This window comes from Canis lupus, chromosome 4, assembly GCF_003254725.2.
Source record: "Canis lupus dingo isolate Sandy chromosome 4, ASM325472v2, whole genome shotgun sequence".
Classification (NCBI taxonomy): domain Eukaryota; kingdom Metazoa; phylum Chordata; class Mammalia; order Carnivora; family Canidae; genus Canis; species Canis lupus.
Window position 1 is genome coordinate 66,930,343 of NC_064246.1, and position 21,396 is coordinate 66,951,738.

General features: G+C 38.8%; 1 protein-coding gene across 11 annotated transcripts in view; it reads left to right on the plus strand.

Moving 5' to 3' along the window:
- Window positions 1–802: 802 nt before the first annotated feature.
- Window positions 803–21,396, plus strand: part of C4H5orf34 (chromosome 4 C5orf34 homolog) — a 33,736-nt gene continuing 13,142 nt past the window's right edge. For 3 of the 11 annotated variants that reach the window (XR_004815336.2, XR_007410359.1, XM_025434367.3), the window contains exons 1-9: window positions 803–1,179; window positions 5,547–5,765; window positions 5,928–6,017; window positions 8,589–9,235; window positions 12,408–12,506; window positions 13,813–13,936; window positions 19,295–19,386; window positions 20,301–20,370; window positions 21,169–21,339. Coding sequence is in view for 9 of the 11 variants with exons in the window: in XM_025434367.3 (XP_025290152.1) it covers window positions 5,571–5,765; window positions 5,928–6,017; window positions 8,589–9,235; window positions 12,408–12,506; window positions 13,813–13,936; window positions 19,295–19,386; window positions 20,301–20,370; window positions 21,169–21,339 (1,488 nt within the window). In the remaining 2 variants the exon portion in view is untranslated. Of the gene's footprint in view, window positions 1,180–2,651; window positions 2,770–5,546; window positions 5,766–5,927; window positions 6,018–6,240; window positions 6,373–8,588; window positions 9,236–12,407; window positions 12,507–13,812; window positions 13,937–19,294; window positions 19,387–20,300; window positions 20,371–21,168; window positions 21,340–21,396 lie in introns of those variants that run through there. The other 8 variants (XM_049109285.1, XM_049109286.1, XM_049109287.1 and 5 more) reach the window with 8 other exon arrangements.

Below are 21,396 nucleotides of genomic sequence, written 5' to 3' on the forward strand. Positions count from 1 at the left end.
GCGGAGATACTTCCTCAGCTTCGGGTGTGTCGGCTCCATGCTCTCACAGGCCTCTGTATTTCAGTTTAGGAGCACTCAATCACTACTGTGTGGGACGCCTGGGTGGCGCGGGGGATGAACCTCTGCCTTCCGCTCAGGGCGTGATGCCAGGTCCTGGGATCGAGTCCCACGTCGGGCTCCCTGCAGGGAGCCTGCTTCTCCTGTCTGCCTCTCTGTGTGTGTCTCTCATGAATAAATAAATTAAAAATATAAAAATAAAACACTACTGTAATCAAATTATTGTCCACTTCCCTTCCGGCTAAGCTCCAGCCCCCATCCCCGACCCTGGGTCTCACTCCCGCTTTATCCCCAGGGTGCCCAGCACACAGTAAGTTCCCCATAAATACTTAATGACAATAAATCTAGCAGACACGCTAGTTGCTATTTTAGGAAAAAGGAGGGGGGCAGATACATAGTTGATACCAAATTAGGAAGACTGCTTTATCTTTGGCCAAGTTTTTGTTTGGTTGGGGTTTTTCTACAGCTCTATTAGGGTATAATTGTCTAGATTATTTAAATAAGCATCACTCTCCTACAATCCACTCATGCGGTTAGCTCTCGGCTGAGCCGCCGGATGCCGGTGCTGCCGGGACGAATCACAACCAGGTCGGACAGGTCCCAACTCGAGCATCGGAAGTAAAATTTGCCAAATAGGAAGCAACCACATTCAGGACTGGGACCGCCCTCCGCCCGTACTTCCGGCCCCGCCCCTCGCTGGGAGCGCGACGGAGATTGGCTCCCGGAGCGGAGGCCGCGGACTGGGCGGGACTTCCGGTCTTTCTCCGGGGAGGGAAGACGCTTCCCCGGGGCGCGGGAAGGTTTGAACCGCCGTCGGTTTCCTGCGCTTTCTCTGCGGGCTCGTAGCCGGCGCCGCCGCTCTCTCCCGCTGCCCTGACACGACCGACGTCTCGGCCAAGACGCTCTCTCTGTGGCCTTATTCCTCTGCGGTGGTGATTGTTTTCTCCCGTCAAGAAACATCACTTTTTGGTAATTTGTCAAATTCTAGAAACCTCCCTGGAGAAGCAGTCGTGGGCAGGCTTCAAGCGTTTTGGCAAATTAAAGGGGCCGTTGATTGGCCTCGTCTCCACGACTTTCCTCTCCGGACTGCCGTGTGAGCCCAGGACGTTGCTGGTTGTTTTGGTGAGGCTTTTTCTGTAACTAGATACTGCCCTTTTGAAAAATGAATTCCCACTGATGTCAAGTACAGACCTGTGGCTTTCGATCGTTAAACACCGACGTAATGGACGGGGTGGCGAAACAGACAGGAATAAAACGGATGAAGCTCAAGTGTGGGATAGAATCAGGTTATGTTTTTGTGTGTGTGTGACATGCCAGGGACTCTAGCTATTCCACTGTTTCTCGTGTCTGCCTGTTATTTAAATAAATAACAATTATATCTCAGTAACTTTTTTTTTTTTATTAAAAACTTGACCAAACATAGAAACCTTTTCCCAGTTGGCAATCAGAAAATACAAGTTTTCCAACCTGTTTTTCCTGAAATAGCAAGTAGACAGCTGAGATTTATATATGTATGTGTGTATGCAATATAAATTTATTTATTGCCATACTTATTGCTTGTGAAATGAACAAAACACATAAACAAGTGATGTAAAGTGGAAGGTTGCCAATAGCAGCAATACTATTTGTTTGAAGATTTTATTTGATTTCAGAGAGAGAGAGAGAGAGAGGGAAGCTGCGTTCTCCCTGCTGAGCAGGGAACCTGATCCCTGGATGCTGGGATCAGGACCTGAGAGAAAGGCAAACAACTGAGCCACCCAGGCGCCCCCTCCTGTAACAGCAATGGAAATGGAGAGGGAAGAAACTGGAAGGTCCCAGATAGTTGCAGAAATGGAGGGGATAGTTGATGGACTGAAATGGAAAAGGAGCCAGGCTCCTAAGAGAAACCTATGAAATCAACAAGACACCTTACAGGAGTGTGGAGGAAAACAGAGTGAAAAGTCAAGTATTACTAACTGAAATGCCATTAACTCAAATTGCAAATTGAGGAGAAGCAGGAATTTTGAAATCCACTTACTTATTCTTTCATCATTAAATATTTATTGCACTCTTATTATTTGCTAAGTATTGTTTTTGAATGCCAGGGATACTACTGTAAATAAGACAGATGAGGTCTCTGGTGCGATTGAGTGTATGTCTTACTGGAAAAAGACAAGCAAGGAAATAAATAGAATTAGTTTTGATAGTGATGGATGCCGTGAGTAAAAAAGATGAAATGGATGAAAAGTGATTGGTAAGTGGCGGGGAAGAACTTTAATTGAGATGATCAAGTCGGGCCTTTGAGGAAATGATATTTAAGCTTAAAACACTCAGCCTTGTGATAAACAAGAGAAAGAACATGCTAGGCAGAAAGAACAGCACAAAGGTTCTGAGATAGGAAACAGCTTGTTTTAAAGACATTAAAAAGGCAAGTGTAGCTAAAGTGTCCTGAACAAGGAAAAGAGTGATGGCATTTGGATAGGAAGATGAGACCAGATTGTGTGGCTGTTATAGGTCATGGTTAGGAATTTTATTTAAGCGCAAAATGATAGATTGTGAATCAGGATGCAATAGATCTCTTTTTTTCTTAAATATTTTATTTATTTATTCATCAGAGACACAGGCAGAGGGAGAAGCAGGCTCTCTGCAGGGAGTCCAATGTAGGACTCGATGCCAGGACCCCAGGATCATGACCTGAGCCGAAGGCAGATGCTCAACCACTGAGCCACCCAGGTGCTCCTATCTCATTTTATTTTAAAAGATCCCTCTGGCTACTGTTGTGTAGACTGGACTTGAGGGAAACAAGAGTGAAAGTGAAATTAGGAGATGTTACAGAAGTCTGCTTTGGTGAGAGTGATGATGTTCCATTTTAGTCATGTTGATTGAGTTTGATTTATCTGTGGGACAAGGACATAAAGAGAGGTCTAGCAGGCTTCTTAAAGTTCTGGGGAGAAGTCAGGTGGATTTGGAAGCTTTCTAGAGAGGGGAAATAATAAAATTGTGTGAATCTCCTTAGGAGAAACCATATGGTTTAATGTTTACTTATATTCTGATATATTGTATAGGCCAGTCATATGTAGTTGATTACATACATTGAAAGGGGGTAAGGGGACACCTGGCTGGCTCAGCGGTTGAGCGTCTGCCTTCAGCTCAGGGCATGATCCTGGAGTCTCGGGATCGAGTCTGACATCGAGCTCCCTGTGAGGAGCCTGCTTCTCCCTCTACCTGTGTCTTTGCCCCTCTCTCTCTGTCTCTCATGAATCAACCAATCAATCAATCAATCTTTAAGTTCAGGTCTTAAATCTTTGATTTAAGAGAATGGTGAAAAAGAATGATCACGCTAAACACAGAGGTGGGAGCACCTAGCTGGCTCAGTCAGTAAAGCATGTGATTCCTGATCTCAGGATCATGAGTTCAAGCCCCACATTGGGTGTGGAGTCTTAATAAAAGGCAGAGGAAAAGAGAGTTTAGTGCAGAGGAAGGTATACAACACTATCACAGAGTGAGTAGTTTAGTAGGATGAAGACTGAAGCTACTGGGTGTAGGAAGACATTGGTGACTGTGGTGAAACAATTTCAGTAGAAATGTAGAGGAAAGGGACACGTGGGTGGCTCAGTGGTTTAGCATCTGCCTTTGGCTCTGGGCGTGATCCTGGAGTCCTGGGATTGAATCTCCCATCGGGCTCTGCGAGGAGCCTGCTTCTCCCTCTGCCTATGTCTCTGCTTCTCTCTGTGTCTGTCTCCCATTAATAAATAAATAAAATCTTAAAAAAAAAAAAAAAAAAGAAATGTAGAGGAAAGCCTGGATTGCAATGGGTTGAAGACAGATGGGAGAGAAAGTAGACAATGAGTGGAAACTATATCTGAGAAAGTTTTTGGTAGGCAAGAAGGGTAAACTGGAGAAGTTACTTTTTTTCTGTCAGGTGAAAGTTATCACCTGAGTAGTAGGAGATAATGTCCTAGAAGGGGATGGGTTAGTGTTTAGAAAGGAAAGTCTTAGAAAGGATGACGTCCTAGGAGCACCTGAGTGGCTCAATTGGTTGAGCATTCAACTCTTGGTTTCAGCTAATGTTGTGATCTCAGGTTGTGAGATGGAGCCCGACATTGGGCTCCACACTCAGTGGGGAGTCTGCTTGAAGATTTTCTCTGCCCCTCCACTCACCCTCTTTCTTTCTCTCTAATAATCTTTTTTTTTTTTTTAAAGGATGATGTTCTAGTTGGAGATGGATAAGTGTCAGAGGATGGTGTCGGTGTTAGAAAAGAATCATAAGGGGATCCCTGGGTGGCTCAGAGGTTTAGCACCTGCCTTTGGCCCAGGGCGCGATTCTGGGGTCCCGGGATCGAGTCCCACGTCGGGCTCCCGGCATGGAGCCTGCCTCTCCCTCTGCTTGTGTCTCTTCCTCTCTCTATATATCTATCTATCATGAATAAATAAAATCTTAAAAAAAAAAGAAAGAAAGGAATCATAAGATTTATTGAGTGCTTACAAAGCAACATTGCAATACTGGTACTGGCATGTGTGTTGTCTGGTTCAATCTTTGCAACAATTCTGTTACTATGCCCCATTTTACAAATAAAGAAACAAACAACCTGAGGCATTTAGCTAATAAGTAGTGGGAGTATGAATGGAACTCAACCCTCTGATTCCCCTTCAGTCATCCCTAAATGGAAAGCATAGGTGATAACAGTTTAGAGGTGTGGAAGAAGAAACTGAAATCATTGAAATACGAATGAATCTAAGACACTAGACTAGAAGATTAATTAACTTGCTCAGTCATGATATAGAACTACTTCCTTAATGTCAGACTAGGGACAAAAATCCAGGTATTGGGATTTCATTTTCAGTGTTCTTTTTTCTCAGTCCTAATAGTTACTTTTGGCCTGCCTTTTGCATGTATTACAAACAATTCTGTATTCTTATCACAAAAGACGGAATTTGCTTGTTGTATGAAATGATTTAACTGAGTATATAATTTACAAAAATTAAACTTCAGGAGAATTACAGCTATTAAATTATAAAGGCAGTTAAAATTTGGTGGGCTTTCTTCTTCCTCTAGGTTATCTTCCCACATTGGAGTAAAGCCCTGGGGGTTAATCAAAGTATTCTGTTAAGGTTGTTAATTTCAGATCATTTAAAAGTATGTAGTAAAATAATCACTTAAATTTTTTTTTTTTTTAATTTTAGAGAGAACATGGGAGGAGCAGAGGAGGAGGAAAAGGGAGGGGGGTAGAGTCTCAAGTAGGCTCTTAGCTGAGCGAGGAGCCCAATGTGGGGCTTGATTTTGACCCTGAGATCACAACCTGAGCCAAAACCAAGAGTCAGATGCTTAACCAACTGAGCCACCCAGGTACCCCAATAATCACTTTTCCTCAAACAAAAATAAGTGCAAGGGGAATATGTCTTGCTTATGTTCTTAGAAAATGCATTCATTTTTTATGATAGAACTTTTGTACACAAGAACTATTTGTGCTATGCTATTTCCTATTCCCTTCGGTCTTTACCTTGTGAAGGACGTCTTATCCGTAGACCCAGTCATGGCAGCTGAAGTACGAATGGTACTTTATGAAGATGATTCAGTGCAAGTGCAATATGTTGATGGTTCCAGACTGCAGCTTTCTCCATGTGGCTCTGAATTTTTATTTGAAAAGGCACCTCCTGTTTCAGCACATCCTTTGGAACAACCAGAAAGAATTCGTCAAAGGACACACTTTGTTATTAGCACTTACCGAGTAAGTAAAGGTGACACAAAAACAATTCTTTCTGATACCAGAATATTGTTGAGGTAGTCTGATTATGGAGAGTAATTAATATTCCAGATTACTGTCAATTTAAATTGATTTCTCACATTATTTTACATATTTTGAGGTTATGTTTTGTATCTCTTTTTGTAGGAGCAACTACAGCGAGCCCTAGATTTTCGAAATTCTTTTGCTGTTTGCCCTTTTTTATCTGAAAGCATCATACCTTCTGAAAGGAAAAAGGTAATTTTTTAAAAGCTTTTTTTATAAGTAATATTTTGAGGACAAGTAATTAGAAACAGAGTTTCATATGTAATCTTTTTCTTCATGACACTTGGGAATACACATGTTGCTGTAGAATGCATAGGCTTATATTTTTTTCACCAGACTAGGGTGTTCTGGTCCAGTATATATTGATTGAGACTCAGGAGGTACATAGTTCATCTTTCTACCATTTTCTTTGTAGCCAAAGCACCTACTCAGAATTTTTCAGATTGGTGACTTGATTCTCAGGGGTATCAGAATCAAGAAATTATGTGGCCATTTTCAGTAATTGATGTGCAGTTCATGTGCAGTAGAGATGCGTAATTCCTTACAGGTATATACTTTTTTATTTTTTTGCTTATGTTCTATTTTGAACTTTTATGAATAATAATAATGATAGCTATCATTTATTGAGGATTTATTATGTGCCAATAACTAGGAATGATATTAAAAATATTTAATAACACCAGTCAGAATGTCTGTCCAGCCAGTCAGAACAGGTATATTGGTTAGATATCAGGCCCTTTTTACAGATAAGGGAACTAAATCTCAGAGAGTTTACTTAACTTTCTTCATGGATGTTTTCTAAATGGTAGTCAGGATTTGAACCCAGTCTAGCTGACTCTGAAGACTATGTCTTTTAACCACTTTCCGCTACCATCATGATGGGAAAGAAGCCAAGAAAAATTGTAAGCTGTAACTTAGTCTATAGGGATAGTTTATCACTATCTTTCGAGAAACTTTATTCATTGAAACTGCATAGTTTGCTGCTGATGCTGTCGAATGATTATTAGATAATCCAACTGTGGAATGGAGAACTTTCTTAACTGACCATCCTTACAAGCCAGATTTGCCATCAGTGAACACTCTACTAACATCTGTATACATAAATGGCACTTTAAGTTTAAGAGGCTTTCTTGACACTAGTTTTTGTAAATTTAAGATTTTATATAAATATAAGTAGAAATGTTTACCTATTGGCAAGATCAATGGATTAAAAGACTGTTAAAAAAAAAAAAAAGACTGTTACATGATACCTACTGTTTTTATCTTCCATGAAGAGATGCAACAAGCACTGGCACCTGTTACAAGTCTATTTGCAATTGGTCAAGATCAGTTTACCTTTGAGTAATTCAGTTTGGTTTGTTTTTTAGGTTTATTTATTTATGAGTGAGCATGCTGCACAAGCGAGGGAGGGGCAGAGGGAGAGAGTCTCAAGCAGACTCCCCACTAAGCGCAGAGCCCAACACAGGGCTCACCACCCTGAGATCATGACCTGAGCAGACACCAAGAGTCTGTTGCTCAACTGACTGAGCCACCCAGGCACCCCTAGTAATTCAGTTTTTTAAAATATTGCCCTTTAAGCTACCTGGAATTTATTTAGTGTATTAGGTATGCCAAGTGCTACCTAGGATAGGTACTTTATACATGTTGTCTTATGTTAGTCTATTTGATAGCCCTTTGAGATAGCGTTTCCCACATGCTATTCAGTAATTCCAGTACCATTTCTTGTCATTCTCCCATTCCCTCCTTGTTTTGAAAAACTTATGTTATCACATGTAATGTCTTAAGATATGGTTGATTCTGTTTCCTTATTATCTGAAATGCTCTGTCAATGATTTTTATGCTAGTTCCATACAATTGAGGTTATGATTGCTTTTAATAGAATACATTGTGGTTGTTTGTAGTGTTGTTTGTACACTGTAGTGCTGGCTTTCCCTCATTTTTTCTTTTTCAAGGTAATCTTTTGGGCAGGGCTAAAAAATCTATCTCTGATTCATTGTACTTTTTTTTTGTGGGCAATAAAGCAAAGTTTATTGGTCATTATACATTTGTTTTTTGTGTTTTTTTGGGGGGGGGTTTAAAAAGACTATTTATTTACTCATGAGAGAACAGAGAGAGAGAAAGAGGCAGAAACACAGTCAGAGAGAGAAGCAAGTCCCATGCATGGAGCTCGATGTGGGACCCATCCTGGGACTCCAGGATCACACTCTGGGCTGAAGGCAGGGGCTAAATTGCTGAGCCACTCAGACGTCCCGGTCATTGTACATTTGAAACAAAAATATATCTAACACTAAATATAGTCAGGATCATTTTTTTTCTTCTTTCTCATTCTTTATTTTTTTAAGATTTTATTTATTTATTCATGAGAGTCACACAGAGAGAGAGAAGCAGAGACATAGGCAGAGGGAAAAGCAGGCTTCATGCAGGGAGCCCAATGTGGGACTCAATCCCAGGACTCCAGGATCACATCCTGAGCTGAAGGCAGATGCTCAGCTGCTGAGCTTTATCTGTATGTGCGCGCGTGTATGTGTGTGTGTGTGTGTGTATTTTATATCTCTCTCTCTCTAAGTGAGATAATCTTAACAGTATCAAATCTTCTGTGGAAAAATATATATAGGCCAACACCTTGCTCTCTATTTTTCATTCTCTTTAGGTAGTAAAACACAAAACTTAAGGAGTTTTCTTACACAATTTGTAAGCATCAAATGTACAGAAACATTGGACTACTAACAAAATACTCCCCATCTCTTTCTCCCTTCAACTCAGCGTATTTTCATTGACTTCTCAGAAGTGAGATGGCCCAGTGGCGACACTGATGATGGCATAATATGTATGCAGAGTGGCACCGTGAAGATATCATCATTAGATGGGCACGCATACCTTTGCCTGCCCAAATTGCAGCATGAATTTATAGTACATTTTTTGTGTAAAGTAAGCCAGAAGCCAGACTCGTCTGTAGTATTGTCAGAAAAGAAGAATCAAGCCAGAAAGGATAAACTAGTTGAAAAAGCAGGCAAAATTTGTACATATGGAAGTTTATCGAGACAGAGACTGAAGAATAAAGAAAATGAGCTCTATTGTCAGATCACGAAATCCAAGGAACCTTTACAGAAGAAGAGCTGTGTAAATGGAGCCGAAGGGAAGGAGGATGCACCTCTTCCTAGTACAAAACACACATGTGTATACACGTGGGTGAAGCAGTGCTGGCCTGTGGCCTCCTGTCCAGAGGAGTGGAGATATCCTTTGTCTCTAGCACTTCGTTTTCATAATAAAATCAGCAGCATGTCTGGAATTGATGCAGATATCACCCAGAGTAGAACTTTAACTTCTGATATTTCAGAGGAAAGAGGAAAAGAGGTTTCTGTTCTTCCCAGGGCCCTGTTACTCAGCTGTCCTGTCCCCCACCTACACAGGTAATGGAAGAATGGCTTTTTTTCTCTTTTCTTTTTTTTTTTTTTTTGTCATAAAGCTCTTCTTTCTCAGTCATCTGCTACCATTCAGGTTTTTTTTTTTTTTTTTAAGATTTTATTTATTTATTCATGAGAGACAGACAAAGAGATGGGGCAGAGACACAGGCAGAGGGAGAAAGCAGGCTCCATGCAGGGAGCCTGACGTGGGACTCGATCCCGGGGTTCCAGGATCAGACCCTGGACTGAAGGCGGCACTAAACCGCTGAGCCACCTGGGCTGCCCATCTGCTATCATTCATCAGTGATCCAAAACTCTGCTAATAACCGATAGTAAATAATTTCCCTAGCCAATGTGTCGCTTATGTTTCTTACTCTGTGCCCAAGTGTTGAGTGTTGATGGGAGGGTGACTGGACACTACATACTTTGTAAAACACAGAGGCTCTAGGGATGACAGAGACACAGTCCCTGCTCTCTAGGCGCTTAGACTCCACAAAGGGCACTGTCACTGAATAGATTATTGAAGTTGGTAAGTAATGGCACAGGGCGCCGGTGGTGAGCACAGAGGAGCATCAGCTGCCGCTCTGTGGAGTCCGTTACATTGGTTGCTGGAGCATGGATCTGACTAGTTTATGATCATGGGTTCTTTTCTTTCATACCTAGCCTGAGGCCACTACTGTCTTTGGTTTGCTGACTCTAAATCTAATCACTGAATTTTTTTTTCTTTTTTTTGGAAACTAAATGTTACAATTTATTCTGTCTACATGATTACAGACATTGCAGGGCAGGGTGGGTACACAAGGCAAATAAAACAAACTCTTGTCCCATTTAACCAGATGCGGCATTTTGGCAGTTTTATGATAATATAGGTAGACCTAATTAATTGACTTGGGCTGAAAGCTGGGAACAGCAAATCTCTGCAGTTTAGGATCTTCCATTTTTACTCCAAGGATCTTAATTCCTAAACTATACTATGAGCTCTGAAATGGTGTGTACTGCAACATTCTTCAAGCTTTCATACCTTAATCAGAAATCTGACACCTTTTCTTAAGGCTAGGAACTCTTAAGGCTGTCTTCCTCTTGGCTAACCCAGTCCACCAGCAATCTTAAAAGTTGTTATATAAAAATAAAACCGTCCCCCAAGCATTGATTAAAATCGTTGTGCTGGAATCCCTTTTCAGAGCCTTAGCTCCCTGAGAGAAGAGAAATCCTAAGCAGTTGCTTCCATGAATAATAATAACCCTAGTACAATGTACTTAATGTCCTTTGAAGCAAACTCAAGAGGTCAGGCAACCCTGGTCATCCTGACAAGTTTATCAGTATTTACACACAAGGGATATTTAAAGCTGATCCTAGACCAAGTATTGCACCCATAATCCCAAGAAATCATTCAGTTTTAGCAGGTGAGATTCCTGCAAGATGCCATAGCACAAGTGAGAAATCATCTCAGAGCAAAGAGTGATGGTTCATCATCTTTTACAAGTGAGAGGAAATCAAGGAGAAAAGAAAACTCCCTCCTAAACTCATCAATTGATGGCTATTTTCATGGCCTTAATTGATGAAATCCAGTGTCCTCAATTTCCTGATTGGAGGAGTCTATTTTCAAGGTGACTGTCAAGTTCAAGAAGAGTTCAGGCTTTTCTTTGCCATGGCCCATGAATTCCAGTCCTTCAATGGGAATCTCCTTCTCCTTTATTGCTTTCTGAACACACTGCTGATAGTGCTTGAAGAGGTCGGTGCACGGGTCTCCGGAGCCATCCCCCTTAAGACACTTCTCGGCAAACCAGCGATTGAAGCTCTGGTCGTACTCGCGCTTCATGTCAGTGCAGGCCTCCCCTACACTATTCCTAATCACTGAAAATTTTTGAAAAAAGTGGTAAACATGGAGAGGTTTCTGGAGGCCAGCTAGAAGCCTTTTCCCTCTACTAAGAGGTGAATGATTCCATTCACCTTAATGGTTCCATGAACTTCTATAAGTAGTACGATAGTAATGGTAAGAGCTGCCACAGAGTGTTTATGTGCCAGGCACCTCAGTACTTCACCTACTAGATTATCATAGAAATTCCATGAGGTAAGTAACTGTTATTGCCCCACTTGGTAGAAGAAGGTTAAATAACCTGAGCAGAGTCACATAACGAGTACTTGTAGAATTGGGCTTTGATCCCAGGTAGTCTCTGAGTATATATTTATTATTTAAAGCAAAACCAGAGAGTGATTTTCAGGCTTGTCATGATTATCTAGTTAAAATCGGAAGTTCCAGTAATAGTAAGTACACATTGAAAGAGATTTAAGCTTCTAAATGAACAGTTTTCAATAATTTACCACTAACTGTAGATTAAAATCCCTTATCTTTAAACATGGCTAAGCAGGCCTTCCATTTTCTGATCTCTTCTTACATTGGTAGTCCTCAGCACTCTTGCCCTTGCTTTTTATACTTTTGCTCAACTGGACTTTTACAGTCTCTAGAATGCCTGTCCAAGCTCTGTTTCACCACCGCACCTGCTCTTTCCTCTGCCAGGAGCACTGCTGTATCTCAGCTCACTAACGTGTGCCCATTTCCAGGTTTCGGAGTAAGCTTTTCCTACTTGGAGTGGTTATCCTCAAGTCCCCAGACAGGATTAGGTTCTTCTACAATCCCACAGCATCCAATAACTCTCCTCTCTTTGTGTTCAGTGTCTTCTATTTCACATCCCTGCTTGATAGGAATTTTCACTGACAGCAGTGACCTTGTCTTCTTTTTTCGGTGTTATATCCCCAGTGTGTGTGGCATAAATATTGCAGTGAATATTTGTCATTTGAATCCTAAATTTTGAAGATTAGTAAAACTAAAATGAATGAATAAATAAATAAAGATTAGTAAAACTGTTAATTTGTATGATTGTGCTGAGATGGAATGGTGAGATTGTTAAACTGAGAAAATTCCATGGAAAAATAAGATTAGTGTTCAATTTCCTTACACATTTATATTAATTTTTACTTTTCATTTGCAATTTTTTAAAATTCCATGGAAAAATAACATTAATGTTCATTTCCTTCTTACACATTTATATTTTTACTTTTCTTTGATCTAACAAGTAAGAAATAAATATTTTTCCAGTAGCCAGTATTTTATGGACTTCTCAAGGTAATAATTATGTCAAACAACCAGAAATAATAGCTTGTATTTTGTCCTCCACAGATGGGATTTTTGCGATTCACTTTCACAGAGACCGTTTGATGAAGAATATTCCTATCCTGAATTAGTAAAAGTGGTCTGGTACAAAGGTGTAACTTATCGGTAAGGCACTTGTGTTGGAGTTGGAGCTCTTTAGTCATGTCAGAGGGGAGGGGACTAGCCTTGCAGACAGACTCCCACAAAAGGACACAGTTTGGCCAGGGCCCTTGTTCTTCTATATAGTTCTAAATTTTATAGGTTTCAAAACTTACTTTTATTAGTACAATAGGGGTCTTGTGATTAATTCACAATAACCATATTCACAAGATTTTTGTGACAACTCCAGAGCCAATAAGGATTAGTTTTGCTAGTGAATGAAATACTCATGTCAGTTATTTATAGGATACCCCTTCCAAGCATCAAGGGATCTAGTTGTCTGAATTAGTCACATCAAAATGTTGCCTGTTGAGCATGGACTTAGAGAAGATTAGAGGCTCATCTGTGTCTGCACTATTCCATTGAATTATCCCTACACCACCACAAAGTATACCTCTCTGGTGACTAGAATACTAATAGTGGCTAGATTCAGGGTTTCACTATTATAGATAATGCTGGGAGAGCACTGCAACATTTTGTTCTTTAGGCTCTCCTTACATGAAAGCACATGCCCTCCTGACAATATTATATATGACAATATTATGACAATATTATATATATATATTTTTATATATATATATATTTTAAAGATTTTATTTATATTCATGAGAGACGCAGAGACAGACGGAGAAGCAGACTCCTCGCAGGGAGCCCGATGTGGGACTCGATCCCCGGACCTGGATCATGCCCTGAGCCAAAGGCAGGCGCTAAACTGCTAAGCCACTCAAGCGTCTCTCTTCATATATTTTTCAAAAAAAAAAACTGACATGGCTGGAGTTTTTATACATTATATACCTAATACCTTGATTGTTCTTGGCTGCTTCAGGTATGATCAAGTCACCTTTTCTCCAGGATGGCTTCTTTTACACATGGCTAATCTCATTCATCAGCTATTGATTCTACTGGTTTCATTATTAAAGAATAAACTTATTTTCAGGTTCTGGAGTTTATTTAACTCCTTTGCAATGGGCATTTCTTTGGTTGGTGACTAGTATGTGCCAGCTACCATGATTGGCAGTGGGGATACCAGGATGACAAGATGCCTGACTTCCAGAAACTAGGCTTCGTTGTCAAAATAGCTACATTAGTCAATTCTATGTGTTCTTTTTTTATTTTTAATTTAGGTGATTGGGTAGAAATTATCCATTTTTGCTGGATGGGCAAAATCCCATACTACTTTGCTTTTGCTTTTTTTTTTTTTTTGATTGCTCTCATTTATGTTTTAGTCTCAATTAGAAAAAAATGTTTTTTAATGATTATTTTTCTTCCTTAGACTAACCCATAAAAATGTGAACTCAATAGAGATTTATCCTGGAGATGGATCTGTTTTCAAATCAGAGGGAGCTTATCTTGGGAAGTATTTTACATATTATTCCATTCAAGAAGGATCAGAAGAGGTAAGCTGACAATGATATCTCGGCTCAAGTAGATTTTTGTATACAGCTGTTTCTTTTTCTTTTTTAAAGATTTTATTTGAGAGGATGAGCAGGGGGGAGAGGCAGAGGGAGATGGAGAAGCAGACTCTGCACGAGCAGGGAACCCAACTCTGGGCTCGATCCCAGGACCCTCAGAATCTTGACCTGAGCTGAAGGCAGACAATTAACCAACTGGGTCACCCAGGCACCCCTGTATATAGCTGTTTCGAAATAATTCTCAATATATATAGGAAATTCAATTTTTACCTAATATTGCTTGCTTACTACTATGCAGTCTGGAGAATTAATATAACCCTTTGCCAGCGTCGTCCCAGTGATACTAACCACCTTATTCTTACTGCATCCTCCTCCACTCTTCTGCCAGTTATTTGCCTAAGTAATCTGTGATTTTAATCACAAATTAATAAGTTTTAAGATTTTATTTTTAAGTGAGCTCCACACCCAAGGTGGAGCTCAAACTTACAACCCTGAGATCTAGAGTCACACACTCTACTGACTGAGCCAGCCAGGCACCCCAATTTGTGTTTAAATCAGAAGTTAAATTTAAACTTCTTATGTCATAGAATTGATCAATAAGGAAACATTAAAACCAGCAGCATTACTTTGAATCAGTATACCTATTTGAATTAATATATGCACATTAAAAGCACATTTCTTTTTTTCCCCTACCACGTAACTGTTTGCATATTTAAAATACCTCTTAACTCCTAAATCTTTATATATAACTAGAAAGTTGAACAAGGTGCACCTGGCTGGTACAATCGGTTAGGCGTCTGACTCTTGGTTTTGGCTTGGGCTGTGATCTCAGGGTCATGCAATTGAACCCCATGTTGGGCTCCACCCTGAGCATGGAGTCTGCTTGGGAATACCTTTCCCCATGCCCCTCCCCACCCTCTGAAATAAATAAATATATTTTTTTAATAAAAGAAAAAATTGAACAAGATTGTTCTCTGTTTTGAAAACAGTGAAATATAACATGATATCATGATATATTTAACATTTCAGACCAAAATGTAATCATATGGCTATATTGTTAATGGTCTAAATTTGCTTGTTCCCAGTCTGACATTTGACATCCACCCTTAAGTAAGGATCACCATAGTGATCTGGCTTTGCTTTGCAGGCTGACACATTCCATATTACAGAGTGGAACTTTGAGTGATAAATTGTTTATCACTTGTTCTATCTATATTTCCCAGTGCCCTCTCTACGCCTTATTTATATTTTAAGTAAATCTCAAATATGTTTCCATTCATTACTGTTTTATTTTTATTTTTATTTTTTTTTTAAGATTTTATTTATTTATTCATGAGAGACACAGAAAGAGAAAGAGTGAGTCAGAGACACAGGCAGAGGGAGAAGCAGGCTCCATGCAGAGAGCCCGATGTGGGACTTGATCCCTGGACTCCAGGACCATGCCCTGGGCTGAAGGCACGCACCAAACCGCTGAGCCACCCAGGGATCCCCTCATTACTGTTTTAGTGCCTATATATATATATTCCCCACTGGGTCTATTTGTAGAAAAGTATTCATTTATTCAATACATATTAATTGAACACTCCTAGGCAGAGTATCAGATACTCTGTCAAACACTGGGTAAGGTTGAAGGGCGCCTGCCTTTAAGGGTTCACAGCCTAGTAGTCAGATAGGCAAAGGAGCAAATGAAATAAGTGTGACCTACATTGTGTGTGTGTGTGTGTGTGTGTGTGTGTGTGTGTAGTGTATGAGACAGTTAAGTAAACAAATAGAGCGAGTATGCATACTTCTGCTGCTGACTGCTATGTATTGGGAGTTTGAAAATGTACAAGATAAATATAAGACATCTTCCTGGAGCTTCAGTTTTACTCAAAAGTGTCAGGAAGAAGAATGATAATTTTTTTCATAAAGATTTATTTTATTTATCTGAGGGAGAGAGAAAGAAAGCACAAGTGGGAGGGAGGGGAAAGGGAGAGAAAGAATAGACTCCCCCCTGAGCAGGGAACCCAAAATGGAGCTCAATCCCAAGACCTTAAGATCATGACCTAAGCCAAAGGTAGATGCATAACCAACTGAGCCACTCGGGTGCCCCCGGAATTATAATTTTTATACCGAAGCAAACATATCATGGAGGGAAAACATGAGCTTTGGGAGTAAAACAAAATGTCCAGACCAATTGTGCCTTTGTGGTCGACTGCTTTGGTCTTCACTCAGACCTCTGTGAGCAACACTCCACCTCTGTCCACTTGAGTGAAGAGATTTAGAAAAAAGTGGCTGTCTTTTCAGGATAAAATTGTTCTTACTTTAGCCCATACTTTAAAAATAAATTCCAGATGGATGAAAGGACTAAGTGTAAGAAACCAAACTTTCTTTTTTTTTTTTAATAATAAATTTATTTTTTATTGGTGTTCAAGAAACCAAACTTTCTTATTGTAAGTTTTCAAACATGTTAAATGTTAAATATTTAACTTCTCTTAAATTAGATAAAACCAAAAAGATAAGCAAAAGCCTGCAAGAAAATATTCTACACTATAAATTAGAATAGAAAGACAAAAAAAAAAATAAAACCCACCCAAAAACCTCTCATAGAAAAATGAGTAAAAAGTAACAGTGGTCAAGCCATAGATAATATAAATATATTTATGTATTTATAAATATATAACATTTATATTATATAAATATAAATAACTCCTAATATTTGGAAACATGTCTAACCTTACTGCTTGCATCAAGAAATTGATTAAATAACATTTTTCATTCATTAAGTTATTGAAAGGTCGATAGTGTCTGCCATGGGCAAGGGTGTGGTGGAAAGGATGCCTTCACAGGCACAGGCTGGCTGGAGTATAAATTGATTCAGCGTTCATGAAGGACAATTTGATAATATCAAGTTAAATTGGCTAGAACTTCTGCTTCTAGGTATCTATCCTAGCAGAATGTTAGCACATATATACAAAGAAATATGTCCAAGGGTGTGGAATGTGGGACTGTTTGTAGTAGCAAAAAACTGGAGGCCATCTAAATGCTCATCAGTAGAGAAATGGTGAAATGAAATGTGTTGTCAGATTATAGGGACATTGTGCAGCAGTTTAAAGGAATGAGGAAGATATTGATACATAGATTAAAAGATCTTCAAACACCATGAAAAAGGAAAGTTGCAGAAGAACATGTACAGTGGTATCCTTTGTGTAAAGAACAAAAACAAACCCCAAACCCAGATATATTACTGTATATAATAAACATACAAATGCACAGGGGAATATCTGGGCAAATAAAAACCGAACTTAAGGGGCTCAATCAGCTTAAGTGTCTGACTCTTGATATTGGTTCAGGCAATGATCTCAGGGTTGTGAGATTGAGCCAGGGGTTGGGCACCACTCTCAGCGGGGAGTCTGCTTAAGATTCTCCCTCTCCTTCTGCCTCTCCCACTCATTCTCTCTCTCTCTCTAATAAATAAATAAATCTATAAGAAAAAAACAAAATAAAAAATTGAACTGAAGTGGTTACTTCTGGGGAGGAGTGTGGGATTTTATGGAGGAGGAAAAGTAGGGAAAGATTTTTTAATCTTGTTTTTTTTAACTCCCCCCCCCCCCCCAAAAAAATGTAGTGATGTATTGCTACTTATATACTTAAAATTTTAAATAGGAAAGATTGACAAGGACTCAAGATGTGCGTGCTTCTGTAGAGATAAGAACTTGGTGCTTTGGAATCACATAAGGAGGGGCACCTGACCCAGTTTGGGGGGAAAGTCTTCTGAAGGATAACATGGCTGAGCTAGGATCTATAATTTTATTTTATTAGTAAGTAATCTCTACACCCAACATGGGGCTCAAATTCACAACCCAAAGGCCAAGAGTTAGATGCTCTGGCTGGCGACTGAGCCAGGCAGGTGTCCCTAGACCTATAATTTTAAAGAAGGAATTATACAAAAGAAGGATAGATGTTGGAGGAGTATAGAGTTGAGGGATCATTACTACTTGCTCAACTCTTTGCATGTCTGGCTTCTTGTTAAAAATGGTTTGGGCTGGGGCCGTGGTCTCCTCTCCTGGTTGTGAGATTGAGCCGGCCTGGGGCTCTTGCTTACTGCAGAGTCTGCCTCAGACTCTTTCTCCCTCTCCTTCCCCCGCTGCCCACCCCTGCCAGTCCCTACTGCGTGCTCGCATACTCTCTCTTTCTAAAATAAATAAATAAATCTTTAAAAAAAAAACAAAAGGTTGCATAAACCTGCCCATCATTAATTAGTAAGAGGCACACCTGTGATTTGAATCCGCGTTGTCTTAACTTCAAAGCCCATCTTCTCTGATTGACGGTAAAGTACATATGGGCTGTATTCTCTTGTGGTTCAAATTAGATCTGTGCTACTTCTTAGCCCTCAAGCTTCGGTTTCCTCATCCTAAAAAAAATAGGCATTTATAGTTCTTATCTCAAAGTTGTTTTGAGGAGAGCACCTAAGTGGCTCAGTGGTTGAGCATCTGCCTTGGCTCAGTTCATAATCCCAGGGTCCTGGGATGGAGTCCCACATCAAGCTCCCCGCAGGGAGCCTACTTCTCCTTCTGCCTGTGTCTCTGCCTCTCTCTCTGTGTCTCTCATGAATAAATAAATAAATCTTAAAAAAAAAAAAAAAAACATTAAGAAAAAAAGAATTGTTTTGAGGAGTAAATGAAATAAACCATGTAAATTACACAGCATTGCACCTAGCATATAGTATCTGTTCAATACATGTTAGCTGTTGATATTATATTTATTATGAACACAACTTTGAACCCTGCTAGCATTACCAGGGAAGAAATCAGGAAATCAAAAAATAAGGCTGAAGACAAAGTTTGGGGAAACACAAGTATTAAAGAGTCTGAGAAAGAGGGAATTCAGAAGGGATGACAATTTTTTTTTAATTCAAGAAGCTGAGCTTATAAATAATATTGTCTTCCACAAACTATAGCAGTAGTTCTTCCGTTAATAAATATAATAAAATTATATATTTGTTCAATTAAAATAGCTTTTTTTTGGTCTAAAGGGGAAAGGTGGCTTATATGATAAGTTTTCTGCTAATGTGTAGGAAAATTAATTTGGTTGCCATATTAAGTATAGCCAAAACTTAAAGTGGGCAGTAAGTTATAGGGTATTAGCATGCAAGTTTTATAACTATCCAGGAGGAAAGCTAGACTTAAAAAAAAAATTGGGAAAAAGAAAAAGCATAAAATACCTTTAAAAATATACCTTTTATGGGCTTTTAAGTTAAAATAACTGTTTGCCTTGTCACAATGTAAATATAAAATCAAAAATAGTTAAGTAATAATGGCCAAGATTTATTATTGAGATATTTTATTCTAAATTAATTTTCAGAGAGAAGAGAAAACTTATTCAGTAAATAACCTTCCTCCTGATAGACCAGGAAGTCTGTTCTCTGTGTATTCCCTAATTAAACAGGCAACCGGGTAAGTTCTTCACATTCAACTGACTCAAGTTTTGCGTGTCTGAGAATCCTGATACGTTTTCTGGTGGTTAGGGTAAGAGTAAGTACAGTGGAAATATCTGTTTTGGGTAAAATCTATCAATTTTTCTTGTCTCTTCATTTATAAAATAAGGTAATCACATCCTTATAAGAGTACTTATAAGTACTTATTAAGTACTGGCTTTGAAGTTTAAAGCTAAATATGGAGAAACATCCATGTATGGCAAGCAAGCACTGGTAGGAAATTAGTGCCTTTTCTCTGGGTTAGTGCATCATTATTGTGCCTTGGAATCAAACTGAGGATTTGATGATACATTTAAAATTTTCATCCTTTTATTATCCTCAGAATAATAGAGATTCTGAGAGTATATAGGAAACGAAGTGTAGTTTGGTACTTTGGTTCATATGTTTTTTAAATCTCCTAAGTAATCTGTTAGCAGTCAGAACCATGAAAGTGTATTGTTGGATTAAATTATTTATTTTTACAAATTTATGTCTAAGCAACTTCCAAAGTAGGTTTGAAGGAGCAGAATTGTTAATTTGATTTCCCACAGACAGTTGATTAACCTTCCCCAGCACTCTTAAACCATATAGAACCTTTCATGTGCTGTGAATCCATCACCTCTTACAAAAGAGCAACTGAAAATTCTCTCCATTTTGAGTCATTTCATTGCTAAAAAATTAGAGGAATAACCTTAACTATGTGAAATTAACACAAAGGAAAGCAACCCCCTTCCAGGGGATAAAGGATTTAAGAAAGACAGAAAAGTATTCTGAACATATTTTAGTGGAAATGAGTTACTTGCCTAACATGGTGTATAGCAGTGAGAATGCATTGCTAGAATAGGAAAATGCCATTTTATGCAACTGTTTAAGTACTGTTTTTCATGTTCACAGAATTCTTCAACACTGTGCCAAGACAAGGCTTTCCTTAAGCCATAACTATCGTATATGCTGCTGGAAGATGGTATCTTAAAATTATTATTATTTTCAAGATTTCTATTTTTAAGTAAACTCTATACCCAACTTTGGGCTTGAACTCACAACTCTGAGATCAAGAGTCACATGTACCACTGACTGAGCCAGCCATTTAAATTTAATAATTTTAAAATTATTTTAAAAGCAAGATTTTAAAAATTGTTTTATTGTTTGCATACATACCTCCAGGTTCAAATTACTTTCATCAAAGTCATGTGAAAAATTCTCTTTAACATTAATAGTGGTTTATTCAGAAAAATCTCCACTTACTAGATAAACACTGCAAAATCCAGCTTTTATGTTATACTTTGTCTATAATTTGTTTTTGTTTCTTTTTTCTTAGCGGAGGGGGCAGGGCGGAGGAATTGATTGGATTTGAAGTGGAAATGTAGTTATTTTAAACTATGATATTACAGTATTCTATTCTATTTCCATAACTGTAAAAGTAAATTCTTTAACATTGACTTAGAGGAAGTAATTTTCAGACTTTCATTTCTATATCTGTACTAATTTAGTTAGAAACCTATATGTTGCTGTAGTTCCTAATGTTTTTCTATGTTCTATGGAAAACAGTAACTTTCCAAAAAGAACAGTAACTTTCCAAATATATTAGAACTTAATCTGCTCATAATAGACTAATATGGGTATCTACTTCTGGAAAAACTAAAACATATGTAAGGATTCTACAATATTCAACTTCTGAATAAAGTTGCCTCAGAGTTTATTGATCATTTAAGTCAATAATGGATAACTCTCTTTCCTGCTATTTTTATTAACTTGGTTTTAGGTGCCTGGGATAAATGATAGCAATATATTGCCTGTGCTTTTGAGAGAATCGGTCATACCCAGCGTGGGAAGATTTCTTGCATACTCTGATGACAAAGTACATGCTCTCTTTCTAGATGGCATCACTCTAACCTTAAACTGGAATTTCAGCTCTTTGACTGAAAAGAGACAGGTGATTATATTTCAGACTGAAATTTATTTCTTATTGTTTTTTATCTGTGGAAATAGA